We start from the raw sequence: 20908 nt of genomic DNA, 5'->3' as shown, positions 1-20908 counted from the left end.
GGGGTGTACTGCCTTCCTCACTGCCCACAACCCCTCCAATCCGTTGGGGTGTACTGCCTTCCTCACTGCCCACAACCCCTCCAATCCGTTGGGGTGTACTGCCTTCCTCACTGCCCACAACCCCTCCAATCCGTTGGGGTGTACTGCCTTCCTCACTGCCCACAACTCCTCCAATCCGTTGGGGTGTACTGCCTTCCTCACTGCCCACAACCCCTCCAATCCGTTGGGGTGTACTGCCTTCCTCACTGCCCACAACCCCTCCAATCTGTTGGGGTGTACTGCTTTCCTCACTGCCCACAACCCTTCCAATCCATTGGAGTGTACTGCCTTCCTCACTGTCCACAACCCCTCCAATCCGTTGGGGTGTACTGCCTTCCTCACTGCCCACAACCCCTCCAATCCGTTGGAGTGTACTGCCTTCCTCACTGTCCACAACCCCTCCAATCCGTTGGGGTGTACTGCCTTCCTCACTGCCCACAACCCCTCCAATCCGTTGGGGTGTACTGCCAAGGATCATGCAGAGTTATCAGGACAAGTTGAGGAATAACACAGACAGGCGGCAGAGAGGGAGCTCAGTGATTTCGAATGGACTTCAGAACTTGAGGTTGAATTCTACTCTGTCTCAGAGAGATCCTCTGGATGGGGGTCAACGTAGGACACACAGATTCTCGGGCAGGAGGGAGCAGCTGGAAAGTTGTGGTGGGATGCTCCTTCCACCACTTACACTGTGGCCTTGAGGTTCTCGATCCCACCTTGAATCTTCTTCCTTTGGGATCTGGGCTGGAGATTGCCAAGAGTTCGTGGGGCTGTTGAATTCCTCCAAGCAGGTGTTAAACCTTTCTTTATGTCCACCGGGGATCTCTTCCCTTGATGGGGCTCGCAGTGGAAGGTGTGTTTCGGGAATCTGGTGCTGGGTGAGTGAGGTGGCCTCTCTGATGTAGCTGAGAGTGACTGGGGTCTGGAAGATGGGGATGGTGGTCTAGGGTGGGGGGGGGGGGGAGGATTGGCAAGACACGACAGCTCACTGGGAGCTTCCTGCTGAACTCCTGAGAATGGTGGCCGTACTAATGCTGAGATAGAGGAAGCGTGTGACAGAAACTTTGTAGTTGCAGAGCGAGATTTTGCAGCTCTATAAAACTCTGGTTGGACCACACTTGGAGAATTATATTCCATTCTAGTCCCCTCATTACTGCTTTGGAGAGGGTGCAGAGGAGATTACTAGGATGTTGACTGGATTGGGGAGCATTACATGAAGCAAGGTTGACAGAGCTCGGGCATATTTCCTTACAGTGTCAAAGGGTGAGGTGACTTAGTAGAAGTAGATTGGATTATGAGGAAATGAGATAGGGTGGACAATAGTAAATACCAGAAGACATCTCTTTAAGGCAGTGGTTCTCAACCTTTTTATTTCCAATCGCATACCACCTTAAGTAATCCCTTACTCTAACCACAGAGCACCTATGGCATCCAACTCAGCAGGTCAAACAGTGCACTTTATAGAGCAAAGATAAAAACTCAGGTGCCTGCCCACATTTTGCTCATGCCTTGATGAAGGGCTCAAGTCTGAAACATTGGTTATGTACCTTTGTCTTTACTAGTTTGAGTTCGCTGGGTGACCTGCTGAGTTTCTTCAGCATTGTGTTTTTTCCAGCTGGTGAGTTGACACAGGATCACTCTATTTGGAGGCCACTAAGTGACCTAGTAGCTGTGATCCGAGAGGGGTGGGGCTAGAGTTTTAGTTCTGCAGTGAAAAGACATGAAGTGAGTCCGCGAGTCCTTGAAAGCACCAGTAAAGGTATGTGCTTGTGTGAGATTGGCGTGGCCAGTGTGTGAGTGGGACGTGGAGGTTTTGGCTTGAGAAGGCTTGGTGAACCGAGATGGAAGAATTCTGGTGAGAAGGTGCAGGTGGGTTCAGGTGATGTCTTTTCTTACTGGATAGTCAGAGCAGTGGGAATGGCAGCCAGGGCTGTGACATTCTCCTCTTGTCCTCTTGTATATACACCAGACGAAGGGCCCAGACCCAAAACGTTGGTTGACTTCCTAGTGATGCAGGATGATCTGCTGAGATTCTCCAGCATGTTTGTGCAATGTACGCTCCTGTTCGAGGATGTGGGAAATCTGGGGCAGCATGTGTGTCCCTGATGACTACACTTGCGAGAAGTGTACCCAGCTATAGCTGTGCACAGACAGAGTTGTGGAACTGGGGCTGGATGAACTCCAGTTCATTCGGGAGGCAGTCACGCCTCGGAGACAGGTAACTGGGTGCCTGTCAGCAGAGGAAAAGGGAACAGGCCATTCGGTCCCTTCCGTAACAGGTGGACTATTTTGGATACTTTTGGGGAAGACGACCTACCAGGGAAAAACCACAGTGGTCAGGTCTCTGGCACAGAACCTGGCTCAGAAGGGAAGGGAAGGGGAGGGGAGGGGAGGAAGGAAGAGAGCAATAGTGACAGTTTGGGAACAGAGAGCAGATTCTATGGAGTGAAAACACGACACTGGAGAAACTCAGCAGGTCAAATAGATGAAGATACAGAACCAACGTTTCAGGCTTGAGCTCTTCATCAAGGTGTGAGTGAAATGTAGGCAGGCACCCGTCGGCTCCTGAACTCAACCCCCTGGTTATAGAAGCCCCACCCCCAAGCATCCCTTAGGCCTTCTTAACTATCCTATCAAGATGTGTGGTGACTTTGAGAGAGGTCATCTCGGGATTACTGCCTGTGCCACGCACTTCTGGGGATGGTGTGATCTGGAAAAGGATCAATATCCTGTCAGGCAGGTTTGCTTGAGCTCATTCACTTGTCAGGGCGATGGAAACCAGGGTGTCAGATCAGATGAGGGAGCAATTAGTGAAATGGGAGATACTATGTGTAGTGAGAGTTTGAAGGCCAGGCAGAGGATGGAACATGAATGTGTAGCAAGGTGGATGGGTTAAAATGAGTTTAATTTAATGAGAGAATAAGGGTGATGAATTTAGCGCATGGATCAGTACATGGAATTATGATGTAGTGGCCGTTACAGAGACTTGGCTGAAGCAAGGACAGGATGCATGTTCTGGGGTTTAGATGTTTCAAAAGGGATAGGGTGAGAGAGAGAAAAGAGGAGGAGAAGGGGCTTTGCTAATCAGGGATAATATCACAGCTGCAGAAAGCGAGGATGTAATGGAGGGATTTTCTACTGAGTCAGTGTGGGTGGATGTTAGAAACAGGAAATGTGTGACACTCTACTGGGAAGCTCCAAAATACCACTGGAACACTGACAAGCAAATCAGCTGGGCAGATTTCAGAAAGAAGGAAAACTAGCAGGTTGGAGATGTTGTGGATAGTGTAGAAGGTTACTGGAGGTTATAAGGTTGGAGACAGGATGAAGAGTTGGGCAGAGAAGTCGCAGATTCGCCTCCATTTTTTGAAGTTCAAGAAGAAAGAGGGAAGATCTGCTGAAATACAGTGAAACCCCTGGTTACGAGTGTTACGGGCCCAGAGGACCCCAAAACCCAGCAGCAATAGATATTCACCAAGACAAATGGTGACTTAAACAAAAGTTGCTTTTAATTATCGTTAAACATGAAAACAGGATCAAACTTTAACTTATCACTATTGACCTAACTAACTTAACTTAACCCCTTCTAATTCTAAGCGCAGATGTATGTCATGTGTTTGTAAGTTCAGAAAGGTTCTTTCCTTCGCAGTCCCGTCTCACTTCTCATTCCTCCAAGTTCATTAGCTGCAGGCAATTCTTATACTGTGCAAAGAATTTAACATGTATAAAGTTCACCAGGATTTGGTGCTTGAAAGGTAAATGGTTACCGTTCAGGAAGGTTCTTGTTGGTTTTCAGAGAGAGATTTGTTGTTCCTTTTTAATCAGCCACTTCAGTGTCTTGCCGAAGAAACTTGTCCCCTCAGGGTTATCCAGATAATAATCTCTTTCTTTCAGGTCACCTCAGAGTTCCTTTTTGTTTCACTTATTCCAAATGAAACATTAGACAGCCAGTCCTCTCCTCTTGCATGAAAACAAACTTTTCCCAATTTATCTCCCAAAAACATATCTATATAACTCTGTCACAATAGAGGCTGTTTTCTTAAGACACTGCCTCATGTAAGAATGTCCTCCATAGAGTGAAATCTGGTGTCCATGATATCAAAAGCCAAGTTAACAACTTTCTGGAGTTTTTTTTCCTGTCCTGAGCGTTGGCACCTCCGTACCAGATTGTGATGCAACCAGCCAGAATGCTCTCTATGGCCTTCATGGCTTAGCTCCGTGAATGAAGATTTTGGAAGGATGGTAGTCATGGGCATGTCCTTCAAGCCTGCACAATGGATTTTTTTAGGTGGAGTGCAGTGTGGTCCCACCCTTTTACACCCGGGGTTTATCTGCCATGGCCTAACGAGCTGCAACAGTGACAGCTAGGTCCTCAGGTCATGGCCTGAACGAGCCCCATCTGCCCAGGTTTGAAATCAGAATTTTCCTTCTCTTAGGCTGGCTGCTAACCAAGGTGAACAAGCCCAGCCTACCCATCCAGTTATACTGCCGGACACTCGGTCACGCCATTGCGTAGCAAACTCAGTGAAAACGGGGGACACTTTCAAGAAGGTGTTGCTACAGACACAGTAATTTAGGAAAAGCCATTTGCAGTGACATCCTGCCTGGCAAGTCAGACAGTGGCCACAGTGATCGCTACACAGAGAAAGGAGGCGATGTATTACATGTACACTTTCCCTGGGTGGGCAAGACATCAGGCCCAGACCTCATCCACTCTCCACTGTACACCTGTAGAAATTTGCAAACCAAATCTTCTCAAACTCTTCATGAAGTATAGCCGCTAGCAAGCCTTCTTCAGATCCTCAGAGACATCGACACCCTCTCCACTGCTGGCCTCTTGATAAGAATTGGTGTGTGTTCTCCTGAGATTGCCCCCTCCTGAAGTCATAATCAGCTCCGTGGTTTTGCTGACGTTGAGTGCAAGGTTGTTGGCGTGACACCATTCAATGAGCTGATCTATCTCCCTCCTGAACGCTTCCTCTTTGCCGTCTGTGAATCAGCCGACAACGGTGGATGGGATTTGAATTGTACTCATCCACACAGTCATTGGTGTGTAATGAGTAGAGCAGTGGGCCAAGTACGCATCGTTGAGGTGCACCTGTGTTGATTGACAGTGAGGAGGAGATGTTGTTTCTCATTCGTACTGACTGTGGGCTTCCCATGAGGAAGTCAAGGATCCAGTTGCAGAGGGGGATGCTGAGGCTCAGGATTTGGAGCTTGTTGACCAGCACTGAGGGAATAATGGTGTTGTTGAAGTGATCCAGAGCCAGTAAGATTGCAACTGCCTTGGAGCAATTGTGACAATAGGTGAATTGCAGCAGGTCCAGATCTTTGCTTAGGTCGGTGTCAATTCTGGCCATGACCAGCCTCTCGAAGTATCTCATCACAGGAGATGTTAGTGCATCTGGGCAATAGTCGTTGAGGCAGCTCACTCTGCTATTCTTGGGCATCGGGATGATTGATGCCCTTTGGAAGCAGGTGGGAATCTCTGACGGCAGCAACGAGAGGCTGAAAATATCTGAACACTCCAGCTCTTTGGTTGGCACAGACTTTCAGTACCCTCTTGAATTATGTTCTGATGTCGGCCATAAGACAGATATCTCAGGGTCATCAGCCTCTGCAGGGATTCTTGTAGGCACTGCTGAGTTCTTCTCAAAGTGAGCATAAAAGCAGTTCAGCTCATCAGGTAGTGAAGCATCACAGCCATCTATGATGTTTCCACGCACCTTGTGAGATGTAATGGCTATACTCCCGTGCCATAGTTGGCGTGTATCTGACTCGCTCTTGCTTCTCTTGGAATTGTACCTTTGTTGCTGAGATAGCCTTCCGCAGTACCTGGACTGTGAAGAGATCAGGATCACCGGCCTTAAATGCCCTGGATCTTGAGCTACTGAATCCAAGCGCATGACCAACAGAGCTTGACAAGGTGGAACTACAACATTAACATACAGGGTGTGACCCCACCAACTGATTGAGAGGCTGAAAGATCTGCTTCCAAAAATAAAAACAAACTTCAACAGGCACAGAGTGAAGATCCCTCCACACCCTCCCATCACACACTCCCGGGGACAGACCCAGAGTGAAGCTCCCTCCTCACCCTCCCATCACACACTCCCGGGGACAGACCCAGAGTGAAACTCTCTCCACACCGTCCCATCACACATTCCAGGGTCAGACCCAGAGTGAAGCTCCCTCCACACCGTCCCATCACACACTCCCAGGGTCAGACCCAGAGTGAAACTCCCTCCACACCCTCCCATCACACACTCCCGGGGACAGACCCAGAGTGAAACTCCCTCCACACCGTCCCATCACACACTCCCGGGGACAGACCCAGAGTGAAGCTCCCTCCACACCGTCCCATCACACACTCCCTGGGTCAGACACAGAGTGAAGATCCCTCCACTCTGTCCCATCACACACTCCTGGGGTCAGACACAGAGTGAAGCTCCCTCCACACTGTCCCATCACACAATCCCAGGGTCAGACCTAGAGTGAAGCTCCCTCCACACCGTCCCATCACCCACTCCCAGGTCAGGCACAGAGTGAAGCTCCCTCCACACCCTCCCATCACACACTCCCGGGGACAGACCCAGAGTGAAACTCCCTCCACACCGTCCCATCACACACTCCCGGGGACAGACCCAGAGTGAAACTCCCTCCACACTGTCCCATCACACAATCCCAGGGTCAGACCTAGAGTGAAGCTCCCTCCACACCGTCCCATCACACACTCCCAGGGTCAGGCACAGAGTGAAGCTCCCTCCACACCGTCCCATCACACACTCCTGGGGTCAGACACAGAGTGAAGCTCCCTCCACACTGTCCCATCACACAATCCCAGGGTCAGACCTAGAGTGAAGCTCCCTCCATACCATCCCATCACACACTCCCAGGGTCAGGCACACAGTGAAGCTCCCTCCACACCGTCCCATCACGCACTCCCGGGGTCAGACCCAGAGTGAAGCTCCCTCCACACAGTCCCATCACACACTCCCTGGGTCAGACACAGAGTGAAGATCCCTCCACTCTGTCCATCACACACTCCTGGAGTCAGACACAGAGTGAAGCTCCCTCCACACCGTCCCATCACACACTCCCAAGGTCAGACACAGAGTGAAGCTCTCACCACACCGTCCCATCACACACTCCCTGGGTCAGACCTAGAGTGAAGCTCCCTCCACACCGTCCCATCACACACTCTTGGGGTCAATCACAGAGTGAAGCTCCCTCCACACCGTCCCATCGCACACTCTCAGGGTCAGACACAGAGAGAAGCTCCCACCACACCGTCCCATCACACACTCCCTGGGTCAGACCTAGAGTGAAGCTCCCTCCACACCGTCCCATCACACATTCTCGGGGTCAGATCCAGAGTGAAGCTCCCTCCACACTGTCCCATCACACACTCCCAGGGTCAGACACAGAATGAAGCTCCCTCCACACCGTCCCATCACACACTCCCGAGGTCAAATACAGAGTTTTTTTTTTAAATTTTTTATTTTTCACACCATAAATCACATTAGCCATGATATACACTTTCTTTTTCACACATATACAGTGACTTTTTCTCCCCCCACTCCCTCTTCCCAAGCCACCCCCCCACCCCCCCCCCCCCATCCATTTTAGGTATACAATCTAGGTTGCATTAAACCAGTCAGACAATGTTGTCATTCAACAAAAATACACCAGAAATTCTACTGAGTCCATTCTTTTCTTTCCTTCTCCTTCCATCAACTTAGGTAATGTTTGTCCCCGGTAGGTTTTCGCTATTGTATTTAATATAAGGCTCCCATATTTGTTCGAATATTTCAATATTATTTCTTAAACTATATGTTATTTTTTCTAATGGAATACATTTATTCATTTCTATATACCATTGTTGTATTTTCAAATTATCTTCCAATTTCCAGGTTGACATAATACATTTTTTTGCTACGGCTAGGGCTATCTTAACAAATCTTTTTTGTGCATCCTCCAAATCAATTCCAAATTCTTTGTTTTTTATGTTACTTAGGAGAAAGATCTCTGGATTCTTTGGTATATTGTTTTCTGTTATTTTATTTAATATCTGATTGAGATCTTCCCAAAATTTTTCTACTCTCTCACATGTCCAGATTGCATGAATTGTTGTTCCCATTTCTTTTTTACATCGAAAACATCTATCAGATACTGTTGGGTCCCATTTATTTAACTTTTGAGGTGTAATGTATAGTCTGTGTAACCAATTATATTGTATCATACGTAGCCTCGTATTTATTGTATTTCTCATCGTTTCAGAACATAATTTCTCCATGTTTCCTTTTTTATCTTTATATTTAAATCTTGTTCCCATTTTTGTTTAGTTTTACCATTTGTTTCCTCATTCTCCTTTTCTTGCAGTTTAATATACATATTTGTTATAAATCTTTTGATTAACATTGTATCTGTAATCACATATTCTAGGTTACTTCCCTCTGGTAAACTCAAATTGCTTCCTAATTTATCCTTCAAGTAGGATCTCAGTTGGTAATATGCCAGCGCTGTATCTCCAGTTATATTGTACTTATCTCTCATTTGTTCAAAGGATAAGAATCTACTTCCTGAAAAACGATTTTCTATTCTTTTAATCCCTTTTTTTTCCCATTCTCTAAAGGAAAGGTTATCTATTGTAAAAGGGAGTAGCTTATTTTGCGTCAATATTAGTTTTGGTAATTGATAATTTGTTTTATTTCTTTCTACATGAATCTTCTTCCAAATATTGAGGAGATGATGTAATACTGGAGAACTTCTATGTTGTACCAATTTTTCGTCCCATTTATATAATATGTGTTCAGGTATCTTTTCCCCTATTTTATCTAATTCTAATCTCGTCCAGTCTGGTTTTTCCCTTGTTTGATAAAAATCTGATAGGTATCTTAATTGTGCGGCTCTATAATAATTTTTAAAGTTTGGCAATTGTAAGCCTCCTTGTTTATACCATTCTGTTAATTTATCTAGTGCTATCCTCGGTTTCCCCCCTCTCCATAAAAATTTCCTTATTATTTTCTTTAACTCTGAAGAATTTTTCTGTCAGTTGTATTGGCAATGCCTGAAATAAGTATAGTATCCTTGGAAAAATGTTCATTTTAATACAGTTTATCCTTCCTATCAGTGTTAGTGGTAGATCTTTCCAATGCTCTAAATCGTCCTGTAATTTTTTCATTAGTGGATTATAATTGAGTTTATATAATTGGCCTAGATTTTTGTTTATTTGTACACCTAGGTATCTTATTGCCTGCATTTGCCATCTGAATGGAGATTCCTTCTTAAATTTTGAGAAATCCGCATTATTCATAGGCATTGCTTCACTTTTATTTACGTTTATCTTGTAACCCGACACTTCTCCATATTCCTTCAATTTCTTATATAATTCTTTTATTGATAGTTCTGGTTCTGTTAAGTACACTATAACATCATCCGCAAATAGACTGATTTTATATTCCCTGTCTTTTATTTTTATTCCTTTTATATTATTTTCTGTTCTTATCAATTCTGCTAGTGGTTCTATAGCTAGCGCAAACAATAATGGTGATAGTGGGCATCCCTGCCGCGTTGACCTGCTTAAGTTAAATTGCTTTGATACATGTCCATTTACTGTCACTTTCGCTAACGGTCCCTTATATAATGCTTTAATCCAATTAATATACTTCTCCGGTAAACTGAATTTTTGCAATACTTTGAACAAATAATTCCATTCTACTCTGTCGAAGGCCTTCTCTGCGTCTAAAGCAACTGCTACTGTAGGTGCTTTATTTCCTTCTATTGCATGAATTAAGTTAATAAATTTACAAATATTGTCTGTTGTGCGTCTTTTTTTGATAAATCCAGTTTGGTCTAAATTTACCATTTTCGGTACATACTCTGCTAATCTGTTTGCTAATAGTTTAGCTATTATCTTATAATCTGTGTTAAGTAAAGATATAGGTCTATATGACGCTGGTGTGAGTGGATCTTTCCCTTGCTTTAGTATTACTGTAATTATTGCTGTTTTACATGAATATGGTAAGCTTTGTGTCTCATCAATCTGGTTGATTACATCCAGGAGGGGCGGAATTAATAAGTCTTTAAATGTTTTGTAGAATTCTATTGGAAATCCGTCCTCTCCTGGTGTCTTATTATTTGGTAATTTTTTTATTATCTCTTGTATTTCTACTGTTCCAAATGGTTCTGTTAATTTATTTTGTTCCTCTATTTGTAGTTTTGGTAGTTCAATTTTAGTCAAAAATTCATCTATTTTCCCTTCTTTCCCTTCGTTTTCAGTTCGGTATAATTGTTCATAGAATTCTCTAAAGTTTTCCTTAATTTCTTTTGGATTATATGTAATTTGTTTGTCTTTTTTCCTTGATGCCAATTCCATTCTCTTAGTTTGTTCTGTCTTAAGCTGCCATGCTAGGATTTTGTGCGTTTTTTCCCCTAGTTCATAATATTTCTGTTTTGTCTTCATTATGTTCTTCTCCACCTTATATGTTTGTAGTGTTTCATATTTTATTTTTTTATCCGCCAATTCTCTTCTTTTAGTTATATCTTCCTTCATTGCTAATTCTTTTTCTATATTTACTATTTCCCTTTCCAACTGCTCTGTTTCCTGATTATAGTCCTTCTTCATCTTGGTTAATGCAGCCAGAACTTGAGGAACAACCCCTTCACGCAGGCGAGCAGGAGCTGCACCCCTCACACACTCCATATCCCCGTCAAACACAGTCTCAACCAAGCTACTGAAGTGACAGGTGGCTGGTGAGTCCGTGAATCAACTCATGACTAGACCCACTGCTTTCGCGTTTCACAGGCAAATCACAGATTTTCCCCTCCATTTTCACACTCACTCTAACGGTTGGGGCCATCACTCCCCATTGTTGCCTTTGTGCATTTGTGATAGGTGGAGACAAGTATCACGACCGCATTCCCGTCTTCCAGTGACGCGAGAGAATTCCTGGTCACACGGGTCATTGAAGTCGCTGACCCAATGCGACTCCTGTTGGGCCCGGGTCTTTCAGAACACGGGCCGCGCATATTTACAAAAAACAGACTAGACCACTGTATAAAACAATCATCTCATGTTGACTGAAGTCATGCTAGCACAAACCTTCTCGGACCACATCATCCCGTATTCCCCACGTTGAAACGAGAGTCTGAGATGATGAGATAGCAGAGCGATGAAAAGATATCCCTGGTTACTTCGCGAACTTGCTCCCTGGCGATCCGCCAAAGCTTCCCAAACTCCTCGAAGGTGGTTGAGGCTCCCGGGCCTTCGAGATGCTCTCACAAAGTCATTAACGATCTATCGCTAAGCTAATCAGTGATGAACTGGCAGTGGAGTAACTTTCAATGTTAACCTTTCAATGAACAAATTAGATGACAGGTAGTTTTACAGTGGAGTAAATCCACCCTGGCAACTGCCAGCTAATTGCTGGAACTGTGTAGTTGGAGACGGAGTTTTACTCACAAGCTGCAGACGTCTTCTGAACAAGACGTCTGCCTAAGGACTCCCTCACCTCACACACAAAACCTCCTTTCCATTCAAATCCCGTTTCTGCTGTTTAAATCATTTATCTTTCTCCGTCTTCCCAGTGGTGCGAACCATGACCTGCACTGTGGCTCCCACAGTGTGAAACCCCCCCCCCCTCCATCAGCACTACCCTTGCCATAGAATGATCGCCCCCTCAGTACCAATCCTCTTCCTGGAGGTGCTGAAACACTGAGGGCAGTGATTTCAACAAAAAGGTACAAGGACTGCCTAAAGAAATCTCTTGGTGCCTGCCACATTGACCACCGCCAGTGGGCTGATAACGCCTCAAACCGTGCATCTTGGCGCCTCACAGTTTGGCGGGCAGCAACCTCCTTTGAAGAAGACCGCAGAGCCCACCTCACTGACAAAAGGCAAAGGAGGAAAAACCCAACACCCAACCCCAACCAACCAATTTTCCCTTGCAACCGCTGCAATCGTGTCTGCCTGTCCCGCATCGGACTGGTCAGCCACAAACGAGCCTGCAGCTGACATGGACTTTTACCCCCTCCATAAATCTTCGTCCGCGAAGCCAACCCAAAGAAGAAAAAAGAAGAGGATATAGGAGCAGAAGTAGGCCATTTGGCCTGTCAAGTCTGCCCCACTGTTCTATCATGAGCTGATCCATTCTTCCACTCAGCTCCACTCCTCTGCCTTCCCTCCCATAACCTTTGGTACCCTGACTATTCAGATACCTATCAAACTCTGCCTTAAATACACCCAGCCACCCGGTCTCCACAGCCACCCGTGATAGCAAATTCCAGAGGTTCACCACGCTCTGGCAAAATAAATTGCTCCGCATCTCTTTTAAATGGGCGCCCTTCAATCATGAATTTGTGCCCTCTTTTCCTAGACTCTCCTACCATGGGAAACACCTTCGCCACTTCTACTCCGTCCAGGCCTTTCAACATTCAAAATGCTTCTATGAGGTTCCCCTCATTCTTCTGATCTCCAAGGAGTCCAGACCAAGAAATGTCAAACAGTCCTCATCTGCTAATTTCTTCATTCCAAGAATCATTCTTGTGAGTCTTCTCTGAAACCTCTACAATGCCAGCACATCCTTTCTTCAATAAGGAGCCCAAGTGGGTTCTCACCAGTGCCTTATAAAGCCTCAACATCATATCCCTGCTCTTGTATCCTTTCCCTCTAGATAGGAATGGCAACATTGCATTCCCCTTCTTCACCACCGACTCAACCTGGAGGTTCACCTTCAGGGTGTCCTGCATGAAGGCTCCCAAGAGCCTTTGCATCTCTGAATTTTCTCCACCTCTAAATAATAGTCGGCTCTTTTATTCCTTCTACCAAAGTGCACGACCATACACTTTCCAACATTGTTTTTGGCAATGTTTAGACCCCCTAATGGGCTGAGGGAATTGGAGGAGCAAATTTGTAGGAGGATAGTATATATCTGTAGAAAACATAGGTGGTGATTGAAGGAGATTTTAACTTTTCACACATCAACTGGAACGCCCATACTGTAAAAGGGCTGGATGGGTTGGAGTTTGTCAATGTGTTCAGGAAAATTCTAAATCAATAAATAGAAGAACTAACTGAGTAGAGGAACGAGGAAACGAGATGGGTCCGGTGACAGAGGTTTGTGTTGGGAAACACTTTGTGTCTAGTGATCATAAAACCATTAGTTTTAGGTTAATTATGGAGAAGGATCAGGTTGGGCCTAAGGTTGAGGTTCTGGATTGGAACAAGGATAATTTCAAGGAGATGTGAAAGGATTTAGAGGTGTGGATTGGGATCATTTATTTCAAGGAAGGATGTAACAGATAAATGGAAATTTGGAGAGTACAGAGTCAGTCTGTCCCTGTGAGGATTAAAGGAAATGTTAGAAAATATAGGGAGCCTTGATTTTCAAGGGACATTGGGAATTTGGTTCGGAGGGAGAAGGATGTGGACAACAGGTGGAGACGGCGGGAAATAGATGAGATGCTGGAGGAGTAGAAGGAGTGTAAAAAGAAATTAGAAAGGCTAAAAGGAGAGATGAAGCTGCTGTGGCAGGCAAGGCAAAAAATAATCCAAAGGGTCTTTACAGGTACAGTAAAAGTAAAAGAATAGTGAGGGATAGGCTTGGGCCCCTTGAGGACCAGAGAGGTTGGCTCTGTGAGGAGTCAGAAGAGATGAGGGAAATTGTAAATTTTTTTTCTTCAATATTCACTAAGGAAAGGAATATTGAGTCAGGTGAAGTAAGGAAAACTGGTAGTGAGGTCATGTAAAATATACAGATTAATGAGGAGGTAATACTGGCTATTTTAAAGAGAATCAAGACAGAAATATTTAAAATGTCATTAGCCAGGAGCCATGGGGGAGGTGCCAAACGATTGGAGGGGAGCTCACTGTTTAAAAAAAGACTCTAAAAGTAAACCAGATAATTATAGGCCTTTGAGTCTGACGTCAGTGGTGGGTAAATTAATGGAGAGTGTTCTTAGAGATAGAATATACAATTATTTGGAAAGACAGGGACTAGGAATGGTTAATGTGGTTTTGTGCGTGGCAAATCATGTTTAACAAATCTTATAGTTTTTCTAGGACGATACTAAGAAGGTTGACAAGGGAAGGCTGTGGATGTGGTCTATATGGGCTTCAGTAAGGCCTTTGTCAAGGTTCTGTATAAGAGGTTAGTTAGGAAGGTTCAATCATTAGGTATTAATTTTGAAGTAGTGAAATGAATTCAGCAATGGTTGGTTGGGAGATGCCAGAGAGTAGTGGTGGAAAATTGTTTGTCAAATTGGAGGCCAGTGACTAGTGGAGTTCCTCAGGGATCGGTCCTGGGACCATTGTTGTTTGTCATATATATTAATGATTTGGATGATGAGGTGATAAATTGGATTGATAAGTATTCAGATGATATGAAGATTGGTGGTGGTGTGGACAGTGAAGTGGGATTTAGGCCAGTTAGAAGAGTGGGTTGAAAGATGGCAGATGGTGTTTAATACTGATAGGTGTGAGGTGCTGCATTTTGGTAGGAATAATCAGTAAAGGTCATACATGTTAAATAGGAGACAATTGAGGAGTGCAGTAGAACAAAGGGATTTGGGAATTCTGGCACATAATTCCCTGAAGGTGGAGTCTCATGTCGACAGGGTGGTGAAGAAAGCTTTTGGTATGATGGCTTCATAAATCGGAGTATTGAGTACAGGAGTTGGGATGGCATGTTAAAGTTATATAAAGCATTGGTAAGGCCAAACTTGGAATATTATGTGAAGTTTTAGTCACCGAATTATAAGAAGGATGTCAACAAAACAGAGAGAGTGCAGAGATTTACAAGAATGTTGCCTGGGTTTCAGGGTTTGAGTTACAGGGAAAGGTTAAACAGGCTAGGTCTTTATTCCATGGAGTGTAGAAGATTGAGGGGAGATTTGATCGAGGTATTTAAAATTATGAGGGGGGCAGACAGAGTCAATGCGGACAGGGTTTTTCCATTGAGCGTGGGGAAGATTCAGACAAGAGGACATGGATTGAGATTGAAGGGGGAAATGTTTAGGGGAATTTCTTCACTCAGGGTGGTGGGAATGTGGAATGAGCTTCTGGCCAAAGTGGTCGATAGGGGTTTGATTTTAATATTTAAGGAAAAGTTGGATAGGTTTATGGATGAGAGAGGTGTGGAAGGTTATGGGCCTGGTGTGGGTCAATGGTACTAGGTGGCATGGACTAGAAGGCCCGGTATTTCATTTGCTGTTTCTTTACCCATTCTCCTCATCTATTGAAGTCTCTCTGCAGCCTATCCATTTCCTCCTTCCAACCTGCCCCTCCACCTATCTTTGTATCAATTGCAAACTTAGCCACAAAGCAATTGATTTTGGAATGTACGGATAACCAACCAGAATAGAGTCCCTTTAGTGACACTCTCCTACTGACCAGCCAATGCTCTTGCCATGCTGGTATCCTTCCTCTAATTCCATGCGCTCACATCTTGCTCATCAGCCTCACGTGAAGCACCTTATCGAAAGGCCTTTTGAAAGTCCAAATACTCAACATCCACTGTATCTCCTTGGTCCAGCCTACTTGTGGTTTCCTCAAAAGGTTGGAGAAGGTCTGTCAGGCAAGGTTTTCCCTTCAGGAAACCATGCTGACTTGGGCCCATCTTGTCTTGCACCTCCAGGTACTCCGGAACCTCATCCTTGACAATCGACTCCAGCAACTTCCAAACCACCGACGTCAGGTGAGCAGGTTTACAATTTCCTCTTGGCTGTCTCCCTCCCTTTTTAAATAGTGGAATGAACTTTACAATTTTCCAGTCCTCCATGATTCTGGAAGATCATTACCCATGCCCCCGCAAGCTCTACAGCTACTTCTTTCAGATATCAAGGATGCATTCCATTTGGTCCAGGAGATTTGTCCACCCTTGGACCTTTCAGCTTCCCAAGCACCTTCTCTCTGGTGATCGTGACTGCACTCCTCTCTCTTCCCTGACATCCTTGAAGGTCCAGTACACTGCGAATGTCTTCCACAGTGAAGACTGATGCAAAGTACTCATTCAGTTCCTCTGCCATCTCCTTGTCTCCAATTACAGTTTCTCCAGCGTCATTTTCCGATATCTATTCTTGCCTCTATTTTACTCTTAATATACTGAATAAAGCTTTCAGTATCCTTTTTGATATTATTTGGTAGCTTCTGTCAAAGTTCATCTTTTCCTTCGTAGTTGCCTTCTATACACTTTTAAAAGCTTCCCTGCCCTCTACCTTCCCTCTAATTTTTGCTTCCTTGTAAACCCTCTCTTTTACTTTTTCCACGCAAATGTTTCTTCTTTTTGGGAATACTCTATATCTGCCCTGCACCTTTCTTACTTCTCACAGAAACTCCAGCCGACCTCCCTGCTCGTGGGCCTTTCCAAACAACCTTGGCCAGTTCCTCCCTCATCCCAGTGTCGTTCACTTTATTCCGCTCGTTCACTGACACCTCTGATTTTAGCTTCTCCCCCACACCCCCCCCCCCCCAAACTGCAGGGTGAATTCTATCCTATTGCAATCACTGCCTGATAGGGGGTCCCTCATCGTCAGCTCCCTCATCAACTCTGGTTCGGTGCTCAATACCCAATCCAGAATCCTGAAGGCATTCAATAAATTCCTTCTCTTGGGATCCAGCGCCAACCTGGTTTTCCCAATCCCCCTGCGCATTGAAATCCCCCATGCCCTTTCTGCCTGCTTTCTCTATCCCCCTCTGTAGTTTGCGCACCACATCCTGGTGACTGTTTGGAGACCTGTATACAACTCCCGTTGGGGTCTTTTTACCCTTCATTTCTTCGCTCCACCCACAGGGATTCTACATCTTCTGATCCAATGTCTCCTCTCTCCAAAGATTGAATTCCATCTTTAACCAGAACCACCCATCCCCTCTCCCTACCTCCCTGACCTTCTGATGCATTGTGTATCCATGGATATTTAGTTCCCAGCCGTCGTCGTCTTTCCAGCTGCATTACTAGCTTATTTCTTACGCTGCATGTGTTCAGTGCTGTATTCATCACCCTTTTCAATTTTATTTCCAAATGTATCCCAAATTAAATCCTTAATCATACACTTGGAATATGCCTGGTTCACTCTCTCCTTTCTCTCAATCCCACTACACAGTGCATCCACTTATGTATCTTCTGCCCTATTCACTGCCCTCTCATTTTGGTTCCTATCCTGCCCCAGTTTAAACCCTCCCAAACAGCTCTAGCAAACCTCCCTGCCAGGATATTGGTCCCCCTCCAGTTCAGGTACCCCCAACCTTTTTGTACAGGTCAGACCTTCCCCAGAAGAGACCCCAATGATCCAAAAATCTGAACCCCTGCCCCTTGCACCAACTCTTCAGCCACGTCTTCATCTGCCACAACTTCCTATTCCTACCCTCTGGCACGCGGCACAGACAGCAATACTGAGATTACGACCCCCAAGGTCCTGCTATTTAACTTCTTTCTTAACTCCCTATATTCCCTCTTCGGGACCTCATCCCCACTCCTATCAATGTCATGGGTCCCCACGTGGACCACCATATCCAGCTGCTCACCCTCCCCCTCCAAAATGCTATGAACTCGATCAGAGACGTCCCCGACCTTGGCACCTGAGAAGCAACACACCATCCGGGAGTCTCCATCTTGATCACAGAAGTTCCTATCCATTCCTCTATCGAATCCCTAATCACCAAAGCTCTCCTCTTCCTCTTCTCTCCCCTTCCCTTCTGAGCTGAAGGGCCAGACTCTGTGCCAGAGACATGACCACTACGGCTTGCCCCTGGTAGATCGTTCCCCCCCCCCTCCCCCTTATCAGTATCCAAAACTGTATTATAGCTAATGGGAACGGCCACAGGGATGCTCTGTCTGTTCCCGTTCCCTCTCCTAACAGTCTCTCTGTTACCTGCTTCTTGGATGTGACTGTCTCCCTACAACTTCTATCACTGCCACTGTCTCTTGAATGATCCCCGAGTTCATCCATACACTGATTGTATGGAGCTGCAACTGGATGCACCTCTTGCAGGTGCAGTCATCAGGAATAATTGTGCTGTCCAAGATTTCCCATATCTTGCGATCGGAGCATCCCACTACCCCAGCTGACATCTCCGCAACCTACTCTGGGTTATTAGTAAAAGATCTTGCGTGACCTTACCTTCTGCTCACTGAAGCCTCTAACTCTCCTCTCCTACACTGGGCCATTCCAACAATGTATGTTTTATTTGTTTTCCAGGCTTGTTTTGCTTGACGTCTGGAGCAGAAGCCGACGTCTGGAGCAGGATGTCTACACCCAGTGCCCCTCCCACCTATGAAGAATCCATCAACCCCTTGTACCCTCCCTCACACAGGGCGGGATACCCTATGGCAGGACCATACCCCCCAGGACATAGTCCTGGTTATCCTCCTGGGGTGAGCTCTCCTTACGCCCCTGGGGGGAGCTCCTCTTACGCCCCTGGGGGGAGCTCCCCTTACCCCCCTGGGGTGAGCTCCCCTTACCCCCCTGGGGGGAGCTCCCCTTACCCCCCTGGGGAGAACCCCCCTTTCCCTCCAAGGGAGAACACTGGCTATCCACCCACCTTCCCCTCAATGGTCCCCCCCATACTGCCCTCTGAGCCTCTGAATCCGTCCTGGCCAGGGAGCAGCACAGGTGAGTGTGCCGAGGCTTGGGAGTGGTGAAGTCTCTGTCGCAGGGGAGAGGGGAGAGATGAGCAGGAGGTGGGAGATGTGGGGAAAGAGAGAGAGATGTGTGAGAGGGAGGAGACTTGGGGGAGGGGGAGGATGCAAGGGAGACATGGGGAAAGGGAGGGATGTGGGGGAGGGAGGGACATGGGGAGGGGGGTGAGATGTGCGGGGGAAGGGGGAGGGATGTGGGGAGAGATGGGTGGGAAAGAGGAGACATTGGGAGGGGGAGAAGTATGCAGGTGGGGAGTCATGGGGGGGAGATGTGTTGGATGGGGAGACATGGCGAAGGGTTCTGTTAGTGATGTCTCCATCATGAGATAGGGGAGATGCGCGAAAGAGGGGGGGCTGTGTGACATGATGGACCACAGTATGTTGGTTTAGGACTTCTGCTTATTCCTGGAAGAAGGGCTCAGGCCTGAAACGTTGGCAATATATCTTTCTCTCCTATGGACACTGAAAAGACCGGCTGAGTTCCTCATGCATTTTTGGGTGTTTTCACTACAATCACAGTATCTGCAGACTTTCGCGATTCTCTCATTGTTTTAGGATGGAGGGTACAAGCTATGTTTACTGTCACAGACCAAGGTAGACCGAAGAAATTAATTTTGTGAACGCTTTAGTTTGTCAAACGACTACATAGTCCAGTTAAAAACCTAGTGCAGAGTTACAGAGACAGATCGTTAGAACATCTAAAACTCCAGCAGAGCGCAGGTCCTTTGATCCATGGTGTTGATCAACCTATGGAAACCTACTTAACTTCCCTCCCTCACACGCATTACCCACTATTTTTCTTACATCCATGGTGTCTTTTGAATGTCCCTATTGTACCAGCCTCCACCACCACTCCTGGCAACACATTCCAGGCAGCCACCACTCTCTGTGACAAAGAGGTCCCCTCTCAACTTTCCTCCCCTCACCTTAAACAGATGTCCTCCAGTATTGGCCACTGTTGCGCTGGGAAAAGGTGCTGCCTGTCCACCCTATCTATCTAGATAGGGTCTTTTACATCTTCCAGATCTTTTACACCCCTCACCCTTCGCCGTTCTCAAGAGGAAAGGCCTAGCTCAGTCCCCCTTGCTTCATGAGACATTAAAGCCATAGAATATTACAGCACAAAAATAGACCCTTCCGCCCTTCTTGTTTGTGCCTAGTCCCACCGACCTACACCCAGTCCATGTCCCTCCATTCCCCTCCCATCTATGTATCTGTACAAATTTTTCTTAAATGTCAGAATCAAGCCTGCATTTATCAATTCAGCTGGCAACTCGTTCTACAGTCCCACCACTTGTGGAAAAAGTTCCCCGTAATGTTCCCTTTAAAAAGTAGAAAAGGCCGACCTGCATTTACTCTGTCTAATCCCCTTCATAATTTTAAATACCTCGATCAAATCTCCCCTCACTGTTCTACACTCCAGGGAATAAAGTCCCAACCTGTTTAACCTTTCCCTGTAACTCAGTTCCTGAAATCCAGGCAACATCCTAGTAAATCTTCTCTGCATTCTTTCCATCTTATTGATACCTTTCCTGTAGTTTGGTGACCAAAACTCCACACAATCCTCCAAATTTGGCCTCACCAAAGTCTTCTACAACTTCACCATAACATCCCAACTCCTGGACTCCATACTTTGAATTATGAAGGCCAAGATGACAAAAACTCTTTTTACAACCCTATCCACCTGTAACTCCATAATCAGGGAATTATTTATCTGTATTCCCAAATCGCTCTGCTCCTCTGCACTCCTCAGCACCCTTCCCTTTATCATGTACGTCCTTTCTTGGTTTGCAAAATGCAACACCTCACATTTGTCTGCATTAAATTCCATCTGCCATTTTGCAGCCGGTCCAGATAAATCCCCTTTGAAAGCTTTCCTCTTTGTTCACAACACCTTCAATCTTAGTGTTATCTGCAAACTTGCTGAACCAATTTCCCACATTATCATCCAGATCATTGATTTAAATGACAAACAACAATGGTCCCAGCCCTGATCCCTGAGGCACCACTAGCCACAGGCCTCCAGTCTGAGAACCATCATCCGCCACTACTTCCTGGCTTCTCCTGTCCAGCCATTGTCGAATCCAGTTCACTACTTCACCATGAATACCCAGCGTCTGAACCTTCCTGACTAACCTCCCATGTAGGACCTTGTTAAAGTCCTTTCTAAAGTCCATGTAGACAACAACCACAGGCTTTCCTTAAAATTTCCTGGTAACCTTGAAAAACTTTACAAG

General features: G+C 45.8%; 1 protein-coding gene across 5 annotated transcripts in view; it reads left to right on the top strand.

Annotated features, from left to right (window-relative positions):
• The window catches only part of tmbim1a (transmembrane BAX inhibitor motif containing 1a), a 51687-nt gene that overhangs the window by 11765 nt on the left and 19014 nt on the right, over positions 1-20908 (top strand). For 2 of the 5 annotated variants that reach the window (XM_069913015.1, XM_069913017.1), the window contains exons 2-3: positions 15672-15731; positions 18232-18645. In XM_069913015.1, coding sequence (XP_069769116.1) covers positions 18279-18645 — 367 coding nt within the window. In that variant the 5' untranslated portion in view covers positions 15672-15731; positions 18232-18278. Of the gene's footprint in view, positions 1-10136; positions 10180-12413; positions 12583-15671; positions 15732-18231; positions 18646-20908 lie in introns of those variants that run through there. The other 3 variants (XM_069913016.1, XM_069913018.1, XM_069913019.1) reach the window with 3 other exon arrangements.

Source organism: Narcine bancroftii, unplaced genomic scaffold, assembly GCF_036971445.1.
Source record: "Narcine bancroftii isolate sNarBan1 unplaced genomic scaffold, sNarBan1.hap1 Scaffold_296, whole genome shotgun sequence".
Lineage (NCBI taxonomy): Eukaryota > Metazoa > Chordata > Chondrichthyes > Torpediniformes > Narcinidae > Narcine > Narcine bancroftii.
Note: the sequence above shows the minus strand (reverse complement) of the source record. Positions and strands in the feature narration are given on the sequence as shown.